Below are 18,862 nucleotides of genomic sequence, written 5' to 3'. Positions count from 1 at the left end.
AATGTTAACACAGTGAACAAGGCACATAATTTATGTCTTGGTATTATGAAAATATTTTGACCTCACATACCCTCCACCCCCTTGAAAGGATGTTGGAAATCACTGCTGCAGACGGAGCCAAGAAGTCTAATGGTGATGTTTCCTCTTGTACAACTCTGCTTTTTCTTCCTTGGCTTCTTGGAAATGAGGCTGGGGTACACTGCACTCAGTGAGGGAGGGTGTATTTGCATAGGTTCATTTGCATGGGTGCATTTGCATGGGTGCATTTGCATAGATCTATTTGCATAGGCAAGCAGAGGAAACAAGCCAGGTCCAGTAGTCCATGGTTTCTGCCTTCATGTATCTGCTTTTTTCTGGAGGTTGTAGCAGGCAGTTGGAGATCCTTAAGAAACAGCCGCATTGCAATTAGATGATCTCATCACCCGTCTAATGACCATTAGGTAATATTTTTATCTAATGGAATTTAAAAACAGAAACAAAACAAAAAAAAACTAAGTATATAAAATACTTTCTCAACAGGGATTCGGAACAGTTTACAGTGAACTACATCTACATTTGTGATAAGAAGTGCGTGGAGATAATGAAATAAATACATACACATGTGGGATGTTCTTGTTAAAAATAAGAATCGAGAGAAAACAACTGGGGTCCTGACTCAGTGGCACACACTTATAATCCCAGTAGTTGGGAGTCTGAGACAGGCAGATTGCAGGCTCGAGGCCCACTTGGTGATTTATCGAGACCTTCAAGAACTTAGTGAGACCTTGGTTCAAAATAAAGTGGCGGGAGGTGTTGCTCAGAGGTAGAATGCCCCTGAGATCAGTCCCCAGTACCAAAAAATAAAAGAAGAAAAGAAAACGGAAACCCAGCTGGGGGTGGTGGCGTACACCTGCAGTCCCAGCTGCTTAGGAGACCGAGGCAAGAGATTACAAGTTTGAGGCCAACCTGGGCAAGTTAGGAAGACCCTGTCTCAAAATAAAACTGTGAGAAGGGCTGGGGTGTCTCTCAGTGGGAAAACAGTTGTCTAACATGTGGGATTTCCTGGGTACAGTCTCTAGTATTTCAAAGGAAGAGAGACAGAGAGACGAGTAACTGAATAAAAGGGGGCCTTTTAAAAGGAGGTGTTTAATGGTGGTTTGGGATTGATCAGAAATTTAACATTTTTTTTTCTAAAAACAATTGTTTTCTGTTTTGCTTGTCTCTGTTTTCCAACTTTTCAGCAAGGACCAAATATTGCTTTTATAAAAAGAATAAGAAAAAAGGTTTATTTAAATGAAAAAGGAACTATAATTATATCAGAAATATAGAGCCTACTAGTTACTGTAGTATAGTTATATAATTGTTACTATATATTATAGTTTATAATATATATTATAGTATATATATTATAATGATATAATTGTTACTATAACTGAGAAATTATTTAATTCAGACTTTCCTGGGTTAAAGGACATACCATAGTATTTGTAATAAATTTTAATTAAAAGGCTAAGAGTTTGGGCTTTATGGGCTAGCAAGGGGAGGTTTACGTTATAAACCCAGGGGTGGTACACTGAGACAAAGAGCCATGTTCCATAATTTCCCCGTAATCTAACACTCTAGGAGTAGGGCCATCTTCTGACTCACGGTCAGTTCTGATGGACAGAATCTGGCCTATTAAAGCTTTATTTTTAACCTGTCTGCCGAGATTGCTGTGTCTGATCAAGAGAAGCAGCCCTGAGCAGAGGCAGTGTTTACAGGCGGCCAGGGTGCAGGATGCGGGGGAGGCAGGGGAGGATCCAGGCTGCGTGACCTTGACCCCGACCTCAGCGTCCTTACTCTTTTCCCTCTTTATGAAAGGGGGAAATGGAAGGCGATAGCTCAGATATCTCTCCCTTCAGAGATTTTTTTCCTTGATCCTGTCAAATGAGATCTTTGCTTGAGTTTGCGTTTTCCCCCTCAGCATCCCAGTGTTAACACATGCAGTGCGTTTGTGAAAAAAAAAATCATTATTTTCACATTCCTGTTATTAACGTCAATAGTACAGTACAGGAATGTGCTACAATCTAATGGCATTTCCCTTTCCCCTGGACGTGCAGTGATAGCTTTTTCCTACTAAACCATATAGAAGAATAGAATGCCCAAGTTAAAAGTTAGATTGTGTGATTGAACAGTTATTGCTTATTTTTTTTATATCATGCTGACCTTCTTGGTTGTGAAATTCAGACATTTTTGCAAAGTACTTGCTCGTGCGGAATAAACTTGAAACCTCATACTACTTGTGCATGTTTCCCCCCACCCCCCAAGTCTAGAAATATCACTGTCTTCCTTGAGTCCTTGCTCCAGGGCTATCAGATCTATCTTTCTTTCTTTCTTTCTTTCCTTCTTCCTTTTTTCTTTCTTTTTCTTTTTTTCTTTCTTTCTTTTTTGTGGTACTGGGGATGGAACCCAGGGCCATTCTACCTCCAAGCTACACCCCAGCCCTATTTTTTATTCTTTATTTTGAAACAGGGCATCAGTGAGTTACAGAGGGCCTCACTAAGTAGCTGAGGCTGCCCTGGATCCGCGATCCTCCCGTCTCAGCCTCCCGAATGCTGGGATTATAAGTGTGCACCACCACGCCCGGCAGTCTTCATTCTTTGTGCAGAGATGGCAGAGAATTAGGAACAGGGTCAAAGTTACCTGAGTTAACTGGAGCGGGGACGCTGCCCCCTTCGCCTCGTTTCCAGGAGCGTAAACATGGCTGTAAGTGTGCCTTGTCAGTCATCTTTATCCTTCTGCTTGGAAGTTTATGTAAGGCTAACACATTAGTTGGTCACAAAAAAATAAGAAATCAAATGCTCTTCCTAATATGCAGAAGCTAGGGAGAAAATGGGTCATAGGAGGACTCTAGACAAAGGAGGAGGGTCTATAGATGAGCAAATAAGGCGACCCGACTGAGGGGATGGGGGGATTCCCTAATGCACACGATGTACTTTAACAAACATATCAATGTCAGTCACTAAGCCAAACATGAGAAGGAGGGAGAGGTGGGGATGGGGCGGGAACTGGGGAAGGACTAACTGGGTGATGTGTGCATGCGTGTCTCCACCATCTTGTATCCCATTAAGATGTATGAATACAATGCACCAAGAAAAAATTTAAAAAAATAAAAATAAAACAGGCAGGGGCTTAGAGCTTTAAAAAATATATTGTATTGCCCTGAAATACATGTCAGTCTATTAAGTAGATAGAAGAATCCTTTAGAAGCATCATGTTTATGTTGCCAGTAGCTGTGGGTTTATAGGCCTGAAGGACCCCACTCTCCCTCCTGGATCCTGATCCAGGCGGCTCTTGCCTGGATCCCTTCGACTCTGCCACTTGCCCACCCTCCCCCAACCTGCACAGCTGACAGGGGTCTTGGAAGAGAAGGCGGAGGGAGGCGTCATTTGTCTGAGTGTCCTTTGGGTAAATCCTCTCACGTTGCCCCCTCCTTGCGCATCCTACCACGCCCCTCCTGCCTTTCTGTTCCATCCACTCGGGACTTCTTGCTCACCGTGAACCCGAGTCCTTGGTGAAAGGGGAAGAGTGGCCCAGTGCTCCGAAATGTGGGGGAACTTCTCCCCTTCACCATCTCCACTTAAACATGTTTTCCTTCTGGAAATTAAGTGAGAAAGAGAAGAAACTGGCTGGCCTAAAAAGAAATCTGTTTTCAATTATGAGTCGTATTAGAAACCCTCACAGAACACTCAGTACTGCGTGCTGGTGTTAGGGGCAGGTCAGGGTGTGAAATAGAGGTAGAGAAAGTGCTGGAAAAGGGGAAAGGAGAAGAGGCAGGTGTGTGTACTTTTGGCCTCTCAAGTTGTCGGGCATGGGTGCACGCTTTTAATCCCAGAATTCAGGAGGCTGAGACAGGAGGATCACGGTTGGAGGACAGCCTCAACTACTTAGTGTGGCCCTTTGCAACTTAGTGAGACCCTGTTTCTAATTAAGAATAAAAAATAGGGCTGGGAGTGTAGCTCGGAGGTAGAATGACCCTGAGTTCCACCCCCAGTACCACAAGCGCGTGCATGTGTGCACGCGCACACACACACACACGCGCGCGCGCGCGCGTTCACACACACACACACACACACACACACACACACAACTGTTTTTCAATATAGAACCTGTCTACCTATGTGAAAATGTTTTCCAAGTCCTCAAGTAGCCAATGTTGAAATAAAGTCTGCTGAAGCAAGGCATGCTAGTACATACTTTTTTTTTTTTTTTTTGGTACTGGGGATGGAACCCTTCTAACTCTGGGCTACACTCCCAGGCCTATTTTATATTTTTATTTGGAAACAGGGTCTCTTAAACCAGCGAGGCCGGTTTCGAACCTGTGCGATCCTCCTGTCTCCGCCTCCCAAGCGCGGGGATTATAGGCGTGCGCCACCATGCCCAGCTAGTACATGCTTTTAATCCCAGCACTTGGGAGGCTAAGACAGGAGAATCACAGGTTCTCAGCCAGCCTCAGCTACTTAGTGAGGCCCTCCACAACTCAGTGAGACCCTGTTTCAAAATAAAGAATAAATAAAATAGGGCTGGGGGCATAGCTTGGAGGTAGAAAACCCCTGGGTTCAGTCATCAGTACCACACACACACACACACACACAAAAAAAAAAAAGAACACAAGAAAAGAATCTGCTTATAAATTGATTTTTTTTGGGGGGGGGGTATGGCGTTAACAAATCAAATCCAGGATTTCACATCTACCGGGCAGGCACTCCACCACTGAATTACACCCCTAGCCCTAAAATTGAAGGTTTTAATGAAAATCAAGGAAGAGACAACTCTAGCGTAGAGTTACGACTTCATAGCATAGCCCGAAGCATAAATCTCAGCTCAGGTGTTCTCACTGGATGTGTGCACCTGGGCAAGTTACTCAAACTCCGTCAGTTTCATTTTTTGCCTTTATAAAAAGATGGGGATTTATAAACAAGTGCCTATTAGAGCCTCACATAATTGTTATGAGGATTTAGTTACATAAAACAGATATAAGCACGGATAGTACGGACCTTTAACCAATAAATATGAACCATTCTTGATAAAAATATATGTAATCACATAATCAAGTGAAGGCTGGGCAGGTAGTGATCTATACTCAGATTGTTTTCAGGGCACACCGTTTTGATTCTCTGTTTTATGTCTCTGAAAACACACTGCAGCTCAGCAGAGCTGTGTGCTGCAGGTGTTTTGTGGAAAGGTAGCCACCGTTCCAGTCAAAGCTGCTCTTCCCCGCCCCGGCCTGACGCACGCACACAGCCTGCCCTGGGGCCGCCGAGGGTCCTCACGCAGAGTGGTCTAAACATGCCACTTGCTTATCACTCTTCGCTTTGGTCATTCATCTTAAAAATAAGAACATTGGCCAGCAACAGCCATTTTATAAAAACTGCATAGCTAGACAGACTTGCGGTCCTTATTAGGGCAATAATCCATCTGTTATGGAACTGGATCAATTTGGAAATTAAATTGATTAATCTAAAAGGGAGGGGGAAAAAGGTCTTGACTTTCCCAAGGTAAGCGTTTTCTCAAGTAGATTTTCCTAAAAAGATTCGGGGAGACTCAGTTATCTGTTTTCTTCTCCTTTTGCTCAAACCAGAAAAAGGGCCAAATATCCATTAGAGAGATGGGGAACGGTTTATGTTTTGAGGGATATGACAGGGTCTGATTGAGCTTGGAACTTCATATTTTCAACAGGGTTTAATGGTAAGACCTTTTGATAACTACAAGAGCATTTCTAAAACTCGTCAACTAGGAAATATGTGACTAGTTTTGAACCAGGTTCACATGCAGTTTACTGTTGTTCTTCTCATCTTGTCTGATCACCCAAAAAAACCTCCTGATGATTCCTTTAACAACACGTGATTGGAATAATAACTTCACACGTTGAAGAGTTGTGCACCGCAGCTGAGAGGCACGTAAATACAAGCTGCTTATTTGCAAGAAGCTTCCAGATTTGCAATATGATTGCTATGGAAACCACATAATGAAAACCTTATAACCATCTGTGTGGCTTGATGGATTTTACTGCATAGCTGAGCTGTTTCTGTTTACTGTTATTAAAATGTTGAATGGAATATATTAACCCGCAAACATTGACTATTTGAGGTATTAATTAGTATTGTATAATGACATCAGGCCTCAACACCAAAATAAAATATGCTTAACAATAAAGCCAAATGAAACAATGTGCGAATGTATATATTTTGGACATATTATGAAGGCGATTATTGCCTAGAATTTGGTTCACTTGGTCTTACATTTTTTTTTAAATTAAGTGGGAAGTGGTTTGCTCTGTTAATAACTGAATATGTTAGGATTTTTGCATGATTCTGAATCCATTTGTCCGCTCAGTATTTATTGAACATCTCCTTGGTGCCAGGGTCTACGCAGGGATTTTAAATCTGAGGATTTTTAATTTTAGAATTTAAAAAAAAGCATACCAGCTGGGCAGAGTGGCACATGCTTGTGATTCTAATCAATATTTGGGAGGCTGAGAAAGGAGGATCACAGGTTCAAGGACAGCCTCCGCAAGTACTGAGACTGTCATCAACCTAGTGAGACCCTGTTTAAAAAATAAAATAGGGCTGGGAGTGTAGCTCAGAGGTAGAATGCCCTTGGGTTCAATCCCCAGTACCAAAACAAAGAAAACCATACCAAATTTGATTTTATTGTATTTTCTATGGAGGCCGTTTATATTGTTATTCCAAGATAAAATAAGTTATTTGAATAATATTAAGAAAACGATGATGACATGCCTAAGACTTTTGCTGAAAAATATTCTTACTAGGCTTGACATAGAAAAAGGAAATGTTTTTAATGTGAACTTGTGCTCGAAAATACTGCTTATTAAATACCGTCTCACATGGACTTCAGCTCGGATACCTCATAGTAACCGCCGATGCCCAAGTACGTAGTTTAATATAATTATTCTAATAGTTTAAGAATATATTTCTTCAGGATGAAGCAGTCTGACACCATTATACAATCCTCAGCACACGTTTAGTCACTTGAATTTTAATAAAATAAAAATAAATTGGTAATGAGGTTTTTCTAAATTCCTTTCCAGTGTCTCATTAATTAGCATGCTTAATTTTTTGATATGGTGCTGACTCTGGGGGGCGAGTCTAAATCCCATGGTGTCTTCCAACACCAAGAATAGTGTTGACGCCGTGGACGTGTTGCGGCTTTAAACTGCGGACAAGTGCCCTCCACTGCTCTGATATTTACTCCTTGCTCTTGAATTTGTGACCAGGTTGGAAAGGGAGTGGGTACCCGGGAAAGAGGAGGTCTGAGGAGGAAGAAAAGTTTTCTCTGCCACCTTTTAAAAAATTAACTACCTGTAAAGTGAGCAGATGGGCCTGACCATAAATGTCCTTCCTAGCTTTAAAGTTTGTGCGCAAACACCCCATTAGCCCCTTTATGATAACTACTTTGAGGTTTGGCCTAAGTGAAGTAACTGTTTAAGAGAGAAGGACCCTATTAAATTGCCAAGGTCAGGCTCCACCATGCACTGAAGCGCCAGATATTTCCAGCTGTTTCTTATATTGGAGCTTTTATTATTTGGTTTGAACTGCATTATAAAAACTCAAAACAGTAATGTTTGTCCTGTAGGTACAGTAGCTCCCCAGCTCGACTTAAATGCTGATTTTGATTCATCGCCATTTAAAAGCTTGCGGGAGACTCCTCGATGTGCGCGCAGGCCTGCCTTCTCCACCACCCTTTACGGTGGCGCCTGGACCTTTTCTCTGGGAGGCCCACCCGGACATTACATCCCTCAGATCAAAGCCCTAACTCCTTGTGTTCCCCAGCAACACAGATGGTCTTGGCTAGCCTTTTTTAAGTAATGATACCTATTTCTCGGGAACTGAGCTCAAAACCCAAGCCATCCTTGGTCGCTCCCTCTCCCCGTCTCCTCCACACCCAGCCAGGCAGGCGCGGAGCTTATCAACGGTAGTAGTGCCTTCACCTCTCTGGCCACTGGCCACCGGCCTCCACCTTCCTGTTTCCTCTGCTTCTCCATCCAAGACTTCCTTCCCCTTTATCTGGACGCTCTGACCGATCTGGGTCCCCTTGATCCAGACTGAAACAGCGGGATCAATGATCATTCCCCAAGCAGAGGGGCGGGCCTGCCCGTGTGCTCTGAGCCTTCCAAGCCCTTACTGCCCCCCCCGAGCCAGCCTCAAGGCCCTCCCAAGACGTCCAGGGACCCTCGACAGCCACTAGCTTTGTCCCTCCCCACTTCCCCTGTGAGTCCCATGTTATTTAGCTACAATAAAGTTCACTGTGATGTCTCCTCCTCCTCCTCCTCCTCCTCCTCCTCCTCCTCCTCCTCTACTTATTTTGTACTGAGAGTTGAACCCAGAGGCCTTCTACCTCCAAGCTACACCCCCAGCCTTTGTAACTTTTTGTTTTCAAGCAAGGGTTTGAAGTTGTTCAGGGACCACACTAAATTACTGAGGCTGGCCTCAAACCTGCAATCCTCTGTTTCAGCCTCCCTGTATTTGGATTACAGGCATGCACCACTGCACCCAGCTTGTATTCTTTAAAAGTTTGTGGGTTTCCCTCTGCCTGGAAATAGCTGTCTTCCTGTCTCACCTCACTTAAATCCTCCGTGTCTCACGTCTTCTTGGTTTTCCTGCTGGGAGCTTTCTCTCCTGCACTTCCCAGCTTTGCATCTCCTTGTCTGGGTTAGGCTCCTCCATCCCTTTCCTTTGCAGCTTGTCTTCTGCCCCCTCCATGTGATCAGCTTCCTGAGGGCAGAAGCTCCCCATGACCCGGCCCCTTGGCAGATCTCCTCCCCCTGATAGGTAGTGAATAGCCAATGAATAGCCAGGCACGGTGGCGCACGCTTGTAATCCCAGCATCCGGGAGGCTGAGACGGGAGGATCACAGTTTGCGGACAGCCTCAGCTCCTTAGTGAGGCCCTTGGCAACTCAGTGAGACCCTGTTTCAAAATAAAGAATAAAAAACAGGGCTGAGGGTGTAGCTCGGAGGTAGAATGGCCCTGGGTTCCATCCCCAGTACCGCACACAAAAAAGTCAGTGAATATTGATTAGCTGATTTGATAGCAGTGCTGCCTGCATGTCTAAGTCTTGCGAAGTTTTACTTAAAGGTTTGGGTTTCCCTTGCGATTGGAGCCCAGCCTTTCTGGCTGTTGTCCCCGCCTCTCGCCTTAAGCATCTCTTCAGTTGGTTGAGAATCCTTAGGTGATGTCATCACGTGGTCATGTAAGAAAGTGGTAATGAAATAAATGTGCAGACTTTAGGATGAAAGAGTTGAAAACTTTGATTCTATTTAAAGCTCTTCTTATTTAATTTCATCATATTTCTTGCCATCAGTTGGGAAGAAAATATGATGGGAGAATGTGGAAAAAACAGGTGGAGCATTGATCATAGGTAGGATAAAGAATGTGGGCTTTGTAAAGTGTGTGTGTGCGTGTGCGTGTGTGTGTCTGTGCCTCTATGTGTCTATGTTAGTTGTTACTGGGATTGAGCCCAGGGGCTATCTACCTCTGAGCTGCACCCCCAGCCCTTGTTATTTTGCATTTGAGGACACAGTCTCTAAATTGCCCAGGCTGGTCTTGAACTTGCAGTCCTCCTGCCTCAGCCTCCTAAATTGCTGGGATTCCAGGTGTGTGCCACCACACCCAGCCCACAGCCTTAACTTTGAATAGCGTATTTATGAAACTACATCACCTTGTGAGTCTCAATTGTATGTGTAATGAGGATTTTTAAATTATTTATGAAATATTATCCCCCACAGAGTATGACACTAAAGGATTACTTTAAAGGATTTTTAAAAGGATTATGACTGGAAGGATTACTTTGAAGGATGGAAATCCTTCTAGTATTTTCTTGTGGAGATTAAATGAGAAAACATATGGAAGCATCTGATACTCAAGAGATGACTTATAGGTTAATATATTTTATATCACACATTTCTCCTTGCTCCATTGATGTTTTAGGAACCATGATTTTATCTGTGACATCCCTGACACACGGTATAAAGTAGTTTGTTGTTATAATATTGGGTGTTATTTTACTGGCTTTAAAGATTCTAGGTTGCTCCAGGTGAGTATAAGTATTTTAAACAAAATATACAGTGCATTTCTGTATATCTTAAGCTTTATCACGCCAACTCGATAGACCTTTGGTTACTCTTTGGAAATAGTTGGCACTTTGCTCAGGGTTAAACTTCTGACAAAGGAATACGCGTCTTGTGTAGTTGTATTCTTGTATAAATAGTATTTAGGAGCCATCTACTTTTGGTTTTGTTTTCAAATGGGATGAGAGCTCTATCATTGGAACCCCTTCATGTGCCATTACTCTCGTTTATTTGCAGAAGAAGAAGAGGACGAAGCATTGGCGCAAACAGAAGAACCAAGGAAGATGGGCCAGGACAGCCCCCATCCCTCCCCCGGTAACCATGGCGCGGCTTCCTGGCCAGGCTCACTGGGTTTTGTTTTAGCCACTTTCTTGCTGCTCTGAGGACATCTGCACAGCTCCCGGGCATGGGCTTGCTCTGTCTGGGTATCGGCTTGTTCGGTCTGGGTATCGGCTTGTTCGGTCTGGGTATCTTGCGGCTGAGAGGCTGCTTTCCCCCACTTAGGATGCATGGAAACCACTTGAGAAGGATTTATAAAGTAAGCCAATTTATACAAGGTATTCCTTCCTGAATTACTTTGTAATGACTCAATTAGCTTTCATTTCTGCACAAAGGAGATTTAGTTGCATAAATTAGCTTATCATCATTGAGGAAGTGTCAGTGCTAAAGGACAGTTTATAGATAGAACATGCAGTTGCTGTCAAACCTATAAGAACGTAATATAGACATCTGTGTATACTTTGTGCTTGAGCAGAACAGACTTCTGCCATTCAGAGACTAACAGGGGACAACAAGTTGCCCAGGGGACTGGCAATGTAGACATCTCTGAAAAGGTCAACTTGACACAGGCTCTGACAATCGACCCACAGCTCTGTCTTCTTTGATAAAAATCAGATAAACTTAAGGCCGCTAATTGATCTGCAGCCTGTTTAAATGTTGGCCATGCATATCTTCATTGCATATGATTAACACAGAAAGCAAATGAATTGGGTAAGAAATGCCAGAGTCCAGTGACAGCCGCTTACAAATTGGAAAAGGACACTATTGGCCTAGAAAACCGGGAAGGATGTCCTCCTTATCCAGTTCCACCTGGCACACGGCCCCAAGTACTAATTATGACCGAGACTGGAAAAATAACCGCACACGCTGGGTATGAAATCACATGATACAGACAACTTCTCTTGCTGGTTGTTATTTCCAAATAGCAAGAGATAAACCATATCTGTAGTGCAAGCGGGAGGTTAGTTTTGATAAATCAGCAATTATTTTACATGGAAAGAAGAGAAACACCTTCTTATCAGGACTTTACACCTCTGCAGAGCCGCATGTCGGCCGGGGCGAGGTCTGCCCTATCATCCCCGGGTCCAGCCAAGAGCTGGAGCTGGGGTCACCTTCCCCTCGCTGATACGTCCATACATCACTCTTGCGAGCTGTCAGAGGCAGGGTGGACGAGAAGTGTGTGTTCAGGAAGTAGCTTTCCAGAGGCCTTCCTACGCTGACATGTGGAAAGGAAACAGGCCCGATTCTGGCCCTGAACAGGAAAGGCAGGAGCAGGTTGCCGTGAAAGGTTTGGGTTTGCTTTTTTCAGAAAGGAAGCGAGGACAGAGTCATTAGATGTTAGCAGTCCCGCCCTGTAGAGTACAGCCGTAAAACCCCGGGGCTTAGTGAACCCTGAGAACCGGGTTCAGTAGGAACTTAAGTATATCGGTTTGGCAGTATGAATCACGAAGCTTTCTTTTAAAATTTCTATGCAGGTATAGGGGGTAGGCATATTAGATAGGATATCCTTTCCAAAGAACCCAATATGTATTTTGGACTAAATACAGTTGTATCTTTCAAAGAATTAATTCTTGAAAAAGAAAGAAAAACCCTTTGTAAAGTAACGATCTTCCAAATTTTTGCCTTTGAAGGTAGTGAAGAACTCAGGGTTGCTCAGAGGAATGCCAGAACAAGGTGTAGCTGTTCATGCCGGAGCTAGAAAGCGCTGCAATAATTCTTATCATTCATGACATGAAATTCTTTGCAAGCAACAGTTTTAAGGCTTTTGCATAGCGGTGACCTCCGCTCATCCCTACGCTGTCAGCAGGGAGGTTGCTCGCCATACCAGGCAGAGAGAGTTGACAGAGCTATTGCTGTCTTGCTAAACATCACATGATGTGAACTTCTAACCTTACTCAAGAATGTTATATATTTTTCACATTGACTGATTTTACTAAAAAACAAAAAAATCACAGGCCACTCTAACGTAAAATATGTAAGCAAAACCAAAATGGATCTTGTATTTTTTACGAGTTCTTTCACGTTGAAGTGTATGTGTTTTGCACGTGTGCACCCGCGCACACATACACCTGCGTGATCCCAGTTCATTTTTTTTAACACTGTAATATAATTCTAAAATAGGTTTCAAACCTGTAACACCTAGGGAGAGATTCCCCATTATCTTATTTTATATTTCACCCACTGCTATCGTGTTTTAAAAATCTCGTCCCCTTTGCAAAAGTATTTCCAGTGTTTACGCGTGTAGTTTATACTTCCGTTACGATTCTCCTGGCCTCGGCCAATGATCTGTTGATAAATGTTTTCCAATCAGGAGCAGGTACATTATTTAAATCCTTCACAGTATGGCTAATTTATTTTTCTTACTGTTTTTGGATCATTCATGCCTCTCGGGACAAAAAAACAAACACGATAAGGTAATTTTCCTTTGACTGGAGAAGATCCTTTTGAAAATACAGATCATGACGTAGATAGAAGAGAAAAATTAATCCAGGTAGTGAAGGCAGATAAAGAGACTTAGCTGCTGTTTCAGAATGTATGTGTATCAAACTGTGCTCTGTCCCATCAAACAATATGTATCTCCGAACGCACTGTCCTTTTGAGCTCCATCTATGCAAATTTTTTGTGTATATATGAACGTGCTTAAAGATTTCTAAAGTAAAGTAGAGGAGCTTGCTGCTCTCTATGAACCTGATAGCTCTTATTATATATAAAATATATATACATATATCATGTCAAGGATTCAATCGTGACTCTCCTGAGGAGATCAGGCTAATAAACCTATACTGCCAGGATTTCCTCCCTGGCCGTGGTTATTTATCTCTGCTTTATAACTAGTACTGCGTGCTGAAATAGCTAGGCTAGGAAATCACACGTGCATGTAGCCGAGTGTGGCATAAACAGATTATTTTTAACGGAGCTCACATATGGGACGAAGAAATGAGGTCGGTGTTTGGGTAACATTATCATCAGGATTATAGAAAGCACGGTTGAAATGCGTCTTCCCAGCCCTGCCAGATCGCTGGCTCCGCTGTGTCTTTACAGCAGTGAGGTTTAATGAAATGCTCAGGACGCACGTCTAGGGAGAGATGCATCTCGCACACGGTGGGGGTCTCCCTGCCCCTCGCCTGCTCCTGTAACTCCCATTAGCGTTAATGGGAGTTTCACCAAGTGCATCGAGGGGCAGACAGACCCCAAAGTGATACGGATTATGTGTTAGAAATCACCACATGCTTTTCCTTCTTTCTTCCTCCCTCGCCCCCCTCTGGAAAATCTATCAAATGAAAAACTATCGGAGGAGAATCAACAAAAAGGGGTAGAGCAGCCCCGACAGCTGGGGAACCCATCGGGATGCCACGGCTAAGCCAAAACCCTCCACTGCAGTTTCGAGCCCAAGTTTTGTGCCTTCCACCTTTTGCTGAGCCGAAGGCTCAGCAGCCTGGGGCCACTGGCGCCCAGACCAGGCCCCGCTGTTTAGACCCTGCCCATACCTCCCGGCCTGTTGCTGTGGGGGAGGGGGAGGACCCTGCACCAAATGACGTCATCCTCTCTTTGCTCTAATTCCTTGACTTTTAAGCTGACACTGACGGACTGCACGGGGCGTAACATTTGACCCATTTAGCAGTTGATTTAATCTGACTAGGATGTTTCAACTTCTAAATCTCTATTTGTCTAAATAAGTGGTTTTTAAAGGAAACCAGTCACTTTATTATTAAGTAATCCCCCCCCCCCCCGAAAAGAAAGAAAGAAAGAAAAAGAAAAGAAATTGAAAATGTTTGGAGCAATCTGGCCAGCCGGAGTGCCCTCTAGTGTCCATTTATAGAATTTATTTAATATATGCTTTGGGGGGAAAATTAATGAAGGGTGGCCACAAGCATTGTTAGTTCTTGGTTGGATTCCCAGGCTTGTGTACATCCCTGCTGGTGTCGGTGATGAGCACCCAAATGCTAGTATGGAGAAGTCAATAAGGTGTCTGTCTCTCGTCTGCCTCCCTCCTCCTCTCTCCGTCTCTCCTCCTCCCCTCTTCTCCTGCCTCCTCCCTTTGCCTCCCACTCTCTTTAAATTCTCAGAAGATTTTCAAAAATCGTGGGGAATTTTGCTAGGTTTTGCACTCTCCCGCCCTACTTTATTTTCTTACACATGTCATTGAGAAGTAGAATTCTATAAATATTCAGACTCCGTGCTATTCACACCCTCTCCCTTGGCTTTGATAACGTTGGGTAAGCTATTGAGGGGAGTTTTACATTTTTCCAATAAATGTAGCACTTTGTGTGAATCAGAAATTCGAATACTCCAGGAGAACAGAACTAAGATGCAGCCCTGATCCCGGCACGTGCCTCCGCTGTGCCCCTCAGCCCCCAAAGATGACGTCCCGGCGATGGACGTTGGCCGCGTCCCGCCCGGCTCGTGAATCCCCGGACATCTTATTGATATTGCTTGCATTCTTTTTGTGTTAACTCATCAAAACTCAATTATCATGAAATTAAAAACAGGAAACGGTTCTCAGCGTAACAAAAGCATCCGGTGTATTTAACTGTGCGGCTGTGTTGCAGGAACCCCACATGGTATAAGTGGCAAAGCATTTATTACCCGGTTTATTGTGGTATCACAGAGTGGAGAGCGCTAAATAATCAATCAGTTAATGGTCTGTATGGCAGTTGAGCACATCACATCCATTGTGCTTATGCTAGTAGAAGGATGAGCTGATAAGGCCGGTGTGCGGTGCGTGTTTATTCAGAGCTCGATGTCCTAAACGGGCTGACAGAAAACTGGGAAAAATGCAACCTTAGCACCAGCAGTTTCAGAGTTGCTAACATATTTGAGAGACAACTTTGGGAGGGTTTAGGTTACAAATATCTCCAAAGAAAAGAGCTACAACTACCTCCGATAGTATCTCCACTTTATGCTCTTCCTTTAACCACATGAAGGCTTTGGGGTTTAAAAAAAATGGTTCCCTAGTCTTTGATTTTATATTCATGTATTAGTTCCTTCGTCATCATTATTATTAAGTGGCCCAAATTCTGTTCCGTCCATCCCATGGGTACCGCTCCTTGTGAAGTGTGGCGGATTCCTCTCCACACTACGAGAATTGGCTTAGGTTTGTTATATAAAGTAAGTAGGAAGCCACTCAGGTGCTGTTTTGGTGAGAAAGTGCTGTAGCTACGGTTGTTCGATGACAGGCAGAAAAAGGAACAAAGACATTACCCATCAGAGCTTTTTGAAATTGATTTTAACTAGATGATAGAGAGAAGTCGATTCTTATGTGGATGTACCAAAGTATCCGTTGACTCAAGATAGGATTTTTTTAAAAACGATTTTGGCAATCTGAGGCGGTCCTTTAACTTCTCTGGGCGTCAGGCCTAACTCATACTTTTTCTTTCTTTTCTTCTAGGAGATAAAAGCACTGATTATGCCAATTTTTACCAGGGCTTGTGGGACTGTACAGGAGCTCTTTCTGATGAGTTGTCATTTAAGCGCGGTGACGTCATTTACATTCTTAGCAAGGTAAGAAGGTACCGCACAGGACAGTTGTGCAGGGGATACCTGAAGTTTGATTTTTATGCGCTTGGATTTACACCGCTAGGGAAAAATGCCAATTGGAATTCTCCTAGGCCCTTGTTAACAATTGTGAGTTTGCAATAATTAATTATTTTGTCAAGTGAAATATAATCAAAATTTAAACACAATCAGATAACAGGATTCAACTTAGAAGTGTGTTTATCCCTCACTTTGGGCCTTGGCTTGCATCCACCCAGGGTCTCCTCCAAAAACAATATACGTATGTGAAAGTTAACATTGTAAGGTATTAGCTTATTTATTATGGTTTTCTTTCCCCTTCCTTTTTATTCTTCTGTGTGCTTATTCTGATTTTGTCTGCCGTTGACTGCTGGAAACACTGTGTTTACAGAACAAGTTTTTCATCTTTACATAAATAACACTGGGTGTTCCGACAATTTAAAAGCAATGCTCTTCTATTCAGACAGGTTTAGGTAATTTTTTTTCTTTTAGTTTAACACACTGCATTTGTAAAGATAGTGACAGAGTATATTGCTGTAAACTCTTTACATATGTAAAAATCTTTGTCTCTACTTTTTAAGGTACTGAATTAGTTGGAGTCTGTTATTTAGACTATCAGCTCTAAAAGTGAGGCTCTACTCCTAATGACAAGTGTGAGGTGTGAGCCTTCTTAATTTTCATAAGTATGATTTCACCTACTATAATTTGGGGATTAAAAAATCTTCCTCTCTTGGCTGTGGCTTGCAGACAGCCTCGGCTACTTAGTGAGGCCCTTTGCAACTCAGTGAAACCCTGTTTCAGAGTAAAGAATAAAAAGTAGAGCTGGGGATAGAGCTCGGAGATAGAATGCCTATATTCCATCCCCAGTCCCACACACACACACAAATCTTCCTCTGTCTACTTTGTGAGGCTATTTTATGTATTTATTTACTTATTTATGTGTTTATTTTGTGTTACTGGGGATTGAACCCAGGGGCATTCTACCTCTGAGCTACACCCCCAGCCCTTTAAAATTTTCATTTTTAAATGGGGTCTTGCTAGGTTCATGAGAGTCTCACTACTTACTGAGGCTATCTTTGAACCTGGGATCCTCCTGTTTCAGCCTCCCAAGTACCGGAACTACAAGCATGCACCACCACGCGTTGAGGCTATTTTAGAAACAAGTGACGCATAGAAATAATTTAAATATAAGCTGGAAGTTCTAAGCAGCTGATGAACCTGCGAGCTCCACATGGTTTCTGGATTAGAGAAAGACTTTTGGGACTCTTCAGGGAGGTGATGGAAATAAAGTCACAAGTTGAATTTAGCACTAGGTGGCGAGTGCATAAAATCGTAATACAGACTCTTGGCTTCACAAATAAGAGAATTTATGTGAAGACAGTGACAGAGACAGTACTTAAGCTAAGTGTCTCGACTCCCGGTCAGTACTTTTCCCTCTCTTTTCTTTCTGTAGCTCCCTTCTTCCTTTCCTTCTTTTCTTCCTTCCTTTTAATTTAAAGCCGTCATAAAGTACTTGCAATGTGGCAGGACCCAGTCTCGGCACCAGGACTACAAAATGAATAAGATATAATCACTTGAGGATTATTGGAGAAAAGAGTATTTAGTGGTAAGCAAGTACAGAGATACCTGCGGGTTCAGGTGCCCAACTACGGGCTTGCTACTGACTTCCCTGCTCATTAGTGTAGGTTTTTATTTTATTGTTGTTCCAAGGTGTTCCAAGAAGATGCTCTCAGTTCGTGGAGGCTGTAGCTAGCCACATCCACATTATAAGGCTTAATTCCGTCTATTATTGAGCATTTAATTGTCCTGAGTTAAGACAGCAGCTTTCTGAGTTAATCAGTGAATGAAGAAATCAAATTAATTCATTTCAGTTCTTGTCAAGAAACTTTTTTGAAATCACTTTGAACTTACTTAACTCTGTTTCTTTAACCGATTTGGCTGCAATTATATATAAATTAAAAGGTTGATTAGTTTCCATGTGGAATTTTCAAATTATAGGGATAAACGCCATACAACCATATACTCCTTTTCAAATATGAACTTTACATAAAGGCCACGTGGTCAGTTCTTCACATCTTCTTTATGATTCATATGATCTCTGTCTTGGAAAGCCCGGGTAAATAAGCTTCTTATTTCTGCCAGTGCCTCTAAAGACCATTTTCTGTTAGCATGAAATTAAAAGCAGAACCATAGATGTGTATACACTTTTAAGATGCCAGGGTCGGTAGTTCCTATTCTTCCAAACTTGTTTTGTGGAGATGGTAATCTTATCTGTGAAGCCTGATCATAAAACCAAAATCCAGCTCATGGGACACATTAACTTCCATCTAAAAGTTTAAATGCTATTATTTGGGAGAGAGCTGACCCTAACAGTGTCTTCTATTAGCCGTTTTGAAGGCTCAAAGTTCCACCATTATTGTCGCAGTTTCATTCGAGACATTCGTTTTGGTTTTGGAAAGAGGAGTCGGAAAGGAGACCTTGGCCAGCCCATTATCAGTATCATTTGAATAACTGAGTACTCACAGTCACCCAGCTGTGGGCCTATTAGAATCAATCAGGTAAGATTGAGGGTAGAAAGGAAGGGCGCTAGGTCTCTCTGGTGGGATTGGAGCACATTCGGAGCCATTGATGGGTGGCTTGGAGTGGTGTTGACAGTCTGGTTACTTTGGAATTGAGTGTATGTCTGTGCACACTCTCATTTTCCCGTCTTGGGTTGGCTGAGTTCAGTTAAAAATTTCTAGAGGCGCTCTCAGATCTTTTATTGGGGCGGCCCTTTAACTTATCAAACTGGAAACACGGACCATACTTAATGCCGTAAATTCATTTAATATATGGCTGCATTCAATATGTGTACAGTACCTACAGTTTTGAATGTGTTGGTGTTATAAATTAAGAACTCAAGCCGGGCGTGGTGGCGCACGCTTGTAATCCCAGCATTCGGGAGGCTGAGACCGGAGGATCG

General features: G+C 42.9%; 1 protein-coding gene across 1 annotated transcript in view; it reads left to right on the top strand.

Annotated features, from left to right (window-relative positions):
- SKAP2 (src kinase associated phosphoprotein 2) overlaps positions 1-18,862 on the top strand; it is a gene marked incomplete at both ends in the record, with an annotated part of 160,855 nt that overhangs the window by 131,024 nt on the left and 10,969 nt on the right. The window contains 2 exons of the mRNA XM_080701665.1: positions 10,345-10,422; positions 15,776-15,888. Of these exons, the coding sequence (XP_080557791.1) occupies positions 10,345-10,422; positions 15,776-15,888 (191 nt within the window). The remainder of the gene's footprint in view (positions 1-10,344; positions 10,423-15,775; positions 15,889-18,862) is intronic.

The sequence above is a fragment of the Muscardinus avellanarius genome, assembly GCF_963383645.1.
Source record: "Muscardinus avellanarius genome assembly, chromosome: 9".
NCBI classification, from domain to species: Eukaryota; Metazoa; Chordata; class Mammalia; order Rodentia; family Gliridae; genus Muscardinus; species Muscardinus avellanarius.
Note: the sequence above shows the minus strand (reverse complement) of the source record. Positions and strands in the feature narration are given on the sequence as shown.